General features: G+C 33.3%; 1 protein-coding gene across 1 annotated transcript; it reads right to left on the bottom strand.

The window, feature by feature from the left end:
* Positions 1-2680: 2680 nt before the first annotated feature.
* Positions 2681-4771, bottom strand: LOC110877812 (protein ALP1-like). Its single transcript, XM_022126019.2, has one exon. It carries the CDS (start codon positions 4439-4441, stop codon positions 2903-2905), a length of 1539 nt encoding a protein of 512 aa, XP_021981711.1. The 5' UTR covers positions 4442-4771; the 3' UTR covers positions 2681-2902.
* Between the last annotated feature and the right edge of the window lie 1624 nt (positions 4772-6395).

Here is a 6395-nt window from a genome sequence, read left to right as displayed (position 1 = left end):
AACCAAATAATGTGCTTGAAAACCACCACATCATATCCACCATTGTGGATGTAAAAAACAATCAAAGCAACCCAGTAGGCATTTTCAATCCAAATTCTTTTGTTTAGATATTATCAGTTCACGCAAGCTGTAACCATTTATTTTCATATTCAGTTAGTTTTCATTGTTACATATACGCATACATAAATTATGTGTGTTTGTATCCTATTGTTGCAGAACTTACCTATGTGTAAAGATATAAAAATATAATATTATAATGCTATTGTTTGTTTGTTTGTTTAGGGTTTAATCGACTAAAAAAAAGTATAAGCAAAGAGTATTAATCAAATGAGTGATTTCTAATAAATAAATAAATAAGTGAAATTTCAACTTAGACTATAGATTACTAGGTTATAATCCCGTGTATTACACAGTTAAGTAAATAAAATATCAAATAGGTAATAACGAAAATTTAACAATTATAAAACGATATTTAAGACGTTTTTATGATATTCAGAACAAAATTTTGTGTCATGTATGATCAAAACTTGTGATCTTTGTCAAGTTTATAAATATGAAAACATTTGAACCATCGATTAGAAGACAAGCTGTATCATCGCCTTTCTCACGACGTGAACATACATTTAATAACCCAAGTTATTTTAAATAATAGTGGTCTTAATTTATTAGTTCTAAAAATATTGTTGAAATGTTTAGATTAGGCATATAGTAATTAGCCAATTAGATAAACTTTAGCTAAGAAATAATAATTAAATTAATTAGATAAGTATAAATTATAAGTAATTATTAAATTATACAACTTTAAAATTTAAATATTTGGACTTGAGTTGTATCTTAAAAGAATGGTTGTTTTTGGATAAATTTATTAGTATGATAAATGTAGTTATTATTCTTCTTGTATTTTAAATATATTAAATAAATAAATATTTGTTAAGCAAGAAAATTGTTCCCTCTACCCTCGTTATGAAAATGCTCGATATTTGTTTCAATTATTAAGATATAATTCTAATCTAGTAATTAATATAAATAAATAATAAGATAATTTGAGAACTTTATCCGTAATTTCTTAAATGTTTGAAACTCATATTAAATTTAATAATTAAATTAAATAATAATTATCTACAGTTAAGTAAGAATAGATAATCTAGAATAATGTCAAGCGTTCTTTTATTAGTTTCTTCTTTTATTATATAGTATAGATTCGTCTAATTATGTTACACATCCATTTATCTACCAGTCAAACAAGCAAAAGATAAAAACTAGTAACAAAAGTCATAGTGATAGTGCTATGGTCTCATCAAAGGGTGACAAGTTGAACTAGTTTAGGTGTGAAAACAAGAATATTAAAGTAATAGTGATCTAGAAGTTGATTATGTTTTGATTTTTGTTTTTTTGGCAGAGGGCATATGATGAAAGGAATGAGGCATGTTTCATGGCGGGTTATTGGCATTATTCTCTAAGAGAGAATTGACTAATTTCATATAAAATAATATGAATAACAGAAAATATCTATAATATGTTATTAGCAAGATGTGACTCACTTATCATACATATAGGGGTTTTAGGTGTTTTCAGAAACTCTGTCAGTTTAGAGAAAATGAAAAAAAATTAGTGAAAACCTCATATGATTTAAAAAAAAATATTAAGAATTAGTGGAAATCTACAAAAAGAAACCCTAAAAACAATTCATTGATCCGCTACTTGACGATAATATGAAGGTTAGAGAGAGAAGAAAGAAAAGATACTCATCACGGAGCGCTCTTTAGTTTTGGTTTGTAAAAAGGTAAAAGAGAAAGCCAACTGGTTTGCTGAGGTGGCATATCCATGAGATTTCAACATTGCTAATACTCTTTTAACATCATGTCGACTATTTTAGACGATTCTATTTTGTTTTGTGTCATTGCGTAAGCATAAAACATTTTAACCAATTAAAAAATCATTAATAATTAGAAAAAGAAACTTTCAAACAATTTTTAAAAGATCATGAATCTTATGAGGGAAAGGATGGTAGGGATTCATGAAAGCGATAGGAGAAACAAGATTACAAACATATACGCATATACAGAAAGGGTTCTTCAATGAACCCATATATGCAAATGAATGCTCAATATCATGTTTAGATACTTAGTTACTTACTTTTACCGTTCTCTACTAAAAATTTATCAGTGTTGTAAGAATCGCTAGACGCTAGTCGGGCGGTAGGGCACTAACTAGCGATTAATTGGGATTAATAAGGATTAATCGGATCGAGATTTATATGTAATTTTTAGTTATATATATACACAAATTTTTATATGTAGTTTTCTAAAGTAGACATGTTCTAACCCCTCATTAACCCATTTTTTTAAGTAACTAGAAAGAATTTATAAGGTTTAGTCGAAATTTGACCGACATCTCGCCAAAATTTGGCCAGAATAGGACGGCCATTAACCGCTTAGCAATTAATCGGCCATTAATTGGTGAACCTCCGATTAGTGATTAATCAATGACTAATCAAAGACTAGTCGGGATTTTTACAACCATGAAATTTATACATAAGACGGTAGGTTATTTAATCATATATTTGTGTGTTTGATGCTTATTTTCACATTTTCTACTTAAAATTAACTTTGTTTATGTGAACATGGAATTGTGTCTAAATGTATAATCTTCCATAGTTTGAAACATAACCAAGAACCAACAACAAGGAATGTAACCAATTCATAAGATTTCAACTCAATTGAGTAATTTGTGTATGAAAAAGCAAATATAGATCTACTTGCAAAGGGGAATATACATCTATATCTATATCTATAACAACCCCCAATCAGACAAAAACTGTAAGAAAATGCCTATAACCATAATTCACAACAAAAGTAAACCAAATCAAGTAACCACATGATCACAACTTTGCATCTACTAATCAAGACAAGAAAGATGTACCAGCATGATTATGATGCAAAAGATTATGAGCAATCGCGTCCCTCGCCTTCATCGCGATTGCGGATCTCAACCCGATCTCGGGCACCATTTCATCATCCATAAGCTCAATCATCAACTCCGGGTCAATTTCCTCATTCCTCAACTCACATATATTATGCAACACACAACACGCCCCTAACACAACCGGCAAATCTTGAAGCTTAACCTCGGTCCGTTTCTGTAAACAAGCCCATCTCCCTTTCAACCGCGCAAACGCATCACTCGCAACCCGTTGAATCTCACCAATCTTCTCATTAAAAGCATGTTGTGTCCATGTTAAATGGGGCTGTGTGTAGGGTACCAACACCCAATCCATCAAAGGGTACCCTGCACTCCCCACAATCCACACATCTTTCAAAAGCCCATTACTCGCCCTTTGATAAAGTGCCGATTTCTCCAGCACTTGATCATCCGGCATCGACCCGGGCCACCCGATACACACATCCGTAAACACGCCTCGCGGGTCCACCACCCCTTGAACCGTTATCGAGTACGACGTCTTCTGGTTTCGCTCCGTATGCCGCTTATTAAAATAAGCGGCCACACTAATCTTAGGAGCTATGATAGGTATATGAGTTGTGTACATTGACCCAACCACATTCGGAATACCCGAAACTGACCCGAACTCGTCTTTAATCATCCGGATCGACTCGTCATCCGGCCATTGAAGGTATTTCGGCATCAAAACAGTTTTTATCGCCGAACAAACCTCGAGCACGAGTTTGTGACACGTCGATATACCTAACCCGAACCGGCGAGACACCAAGCGTAGCGGTTCACCCGTGGCTAACCGCCATATGCAAACCGCTACACGTTGTCTCACCGGTACCGCGTCACGTAACATAGTATTCTCTTTAGCAACAGCCGAAGTTAACTCGTTACATATCAACTCAAATGTGTCTTTTCCCATTCTAAATGCTTTTTTAAACTCTTCTTCTGGGAAATCTGCACTGTTGCATTTATCCCACCAGTCTGTTGATCTACTTTTCACCCATAACCTCCGTTGGGGTCCAGCTCCGGAACCCGCTGTATTACCGGTGGGTTTCGAAGCTGGACCACTATCGGAGTCTGCCGCGATTGCAGAAACAACCACGGCATTCGTAACCGCACGAGATTTGCGGTTACGAACACGGCTGGACTGGTCCAGTTCCTCGTCGAACTGGACCAGTCCGGACTGGTAATCCATCATCGCTTTCGTTCGTTTTTTATAATTTTCTTCAAGCAACATCTTATCTTCTTCCTGGGCTTTTTCCCACTCAATCTTCTCCGTTTTCTCCTGCTCTTCGATCAGGATTAAAGACGATAAAATCTCCTTCAACCCTTTTGTCTTCACGTTCCCCTGTTTATTCCCCTGTTCTTCATTGTTAACAATTTCAGTTTCCTTATCATTCATCTGATCAAATGTTTGTTGAAGCAAACCGTAATACAATGAATAATCACCAGACAACTCTTCTTCCGCGTTATGATCGTCTGATTTCATAAATAGAGCAACAGAAATGTGAAATTGGGTAACGGGCAGAGCAGGTGTTCGACGAAATGCGTGAAAGAGATGTGAACGCAAATGAAAAAGGGTATCGGTTAATACTGTGAATAATCAGCAGAAACCTCTTCTTCCGGGTTATGATGGTCTGATTTCGTATATAAAACAAGTGAAATATGAATTGAAAAAGGTGAGCAGAAGGTGTTCGTTGAAATGTCTAAAAGAGATGTGAACACAAATGAGAAGGGGATAGGTTAATTTATACAGAAAAGAAGGTGTGAAAGGATAAAGAAACAAAAACCCATCTGGTTTGGGTGACGAATGAGGAATATAGAGGCCAAATAGGTGAAGAAGACGTGTGAACGCAGGATTAAAATGGAAGGAAAAGGAAGATTCGAGGCATGTGTGTATGGCGGTGAGAGGACGCGGTTGGATACTTGGGATTGTGTTTGACTTCTGGTTTTTCTTTTTTAAACTTTTTTGTTTTTTTTTTTCTTTAACGGTGTGTTCCCGAGTTAAAAATCCCTCTCCTTCCCTCCCCTCCCCTCCCCTCCCCTCCATGTCTTTCCAAATTGGAAAGACTATTTTCAGGCAAAAATAACCCCATTTTCCCTCCCCTCCCCCTGTTAAATGGATCTCTGGAACACCATTTTCCCTCCCCTCCCCTCCCCTCCCCCTGTTAAGTAGAATTATTATTAGTTTTATTAATTATTATAGTAGAAAACAAACAAATATTAAAAATATGAGGTGGATTTTGGTAAATCGGTTTTCGAGTTATTGGAAATTTATTTATTATAGTGGAAAACAAACAAACTAAACTAGAGAAGAAAAACGTAAATTTGTAGCTTGATTCGGATTGATTTTAGAAAAAAAAAACCATGTATTTTTGTATGTTAATTGTAAAGGGTAAAATGCACACATATCTATACTATATAATAAAAGAAATCACTTTTGGAACACTAGTTATCATATTAGGCTATCCTTATAGATAATTATTATTTTAATTTAATTTCTTATTTCTTATAGATAATTATTATTTTAGTTTAATATTATTTAGTTTAATATTTTCTACTAAATATTATTAGTTTAATATCTTATGGATTTTCTGATATACCAAAAACTATCTTTAAATGATATTCGTTTATTTCATTAGACCCGCATAAATATACACTATTATTCACTTTGCCACGAAAGTTAAAAAAAATCAATATTTTATGAACTAAGAGGCTAACCAAACGATTTGGATTTTCAACATTCAATAATTTTTATTATTTGTACTCTTTTATTTTACAACAAGCCACACACGTATAGCCGGCTATGGTGTGCAGGGAGAACTTTCACATAAGGATCGTGATTTCGAGGGATACGATATTTTTTTTTTAAAAGTTCGATATATATATGTTATTTAAAAAAAAAAATTGTAAACACATACCAATTTCAATAAAAACCAAACTTTGTATTAATATATTAAATATTTTTATTTTCACTATACAAAATTACATTTACTCGACCCATGTAATACATGAGGTTTTTTAATATATAACTTTTTATTATTTGATATATAAAATTAGATTTATTGAATTCGTACAATGCACGCGGTTTTGTAAAGATGTATATTTTTTATTATTTAGTACAGAAAATTACACTTATTCAAACCGTGTAATGATCATATTTATAAAGATGTAAATTTTTTTTAGAGTTAACTGCCCGGATGGTCCCTGTGGTTTCACGTTTATCCGAGTAACAAAATGACAAACCCTAGGCAGCATACCTGCTATTTCCGAAAGGTGGGGACTAAACGTGAAAAAACGTAAAACCACAGGGACCATCCGGGCAACTAACTCTTTTTTTATAATTTGGTAAACGATATTAGATTTATTTAACCCGTGTAATACACGTGATTTTAAAGATATAACTTTTTTATTTGATATATAAAACTACATTTATTCAACCC

This window comes from Helianthus annuus, chromosome 9 (assembly GCF_002127325.2).
Source record: "Helianthus annuus cultivar XRQ/B chromosome 9, HanXRQr2.0-SUNRISE, whole genome shotgun sequence".
Classification (NCBI taxonomy): domain Eukaryota; kingdom Viridiplantae; phylum Streptophyta; class Magnoliopsida; order Asterales; family Asteraceae; genus Helianthus; species Helianthus annuus.
This window is presented reverse-complemented; position numbering and strand designations above follow the sequence as displayed.

Bases quoted from the DNA above. Each gene is read 5' to 3' on its own strand.
- LOC110877812 (XM_022126019.2), bottom strand. From the start codon at position 4,441: ATGAAATCAGACGATCATAACGCGGAAGAAGAGTTGTCTGGTGATTAT.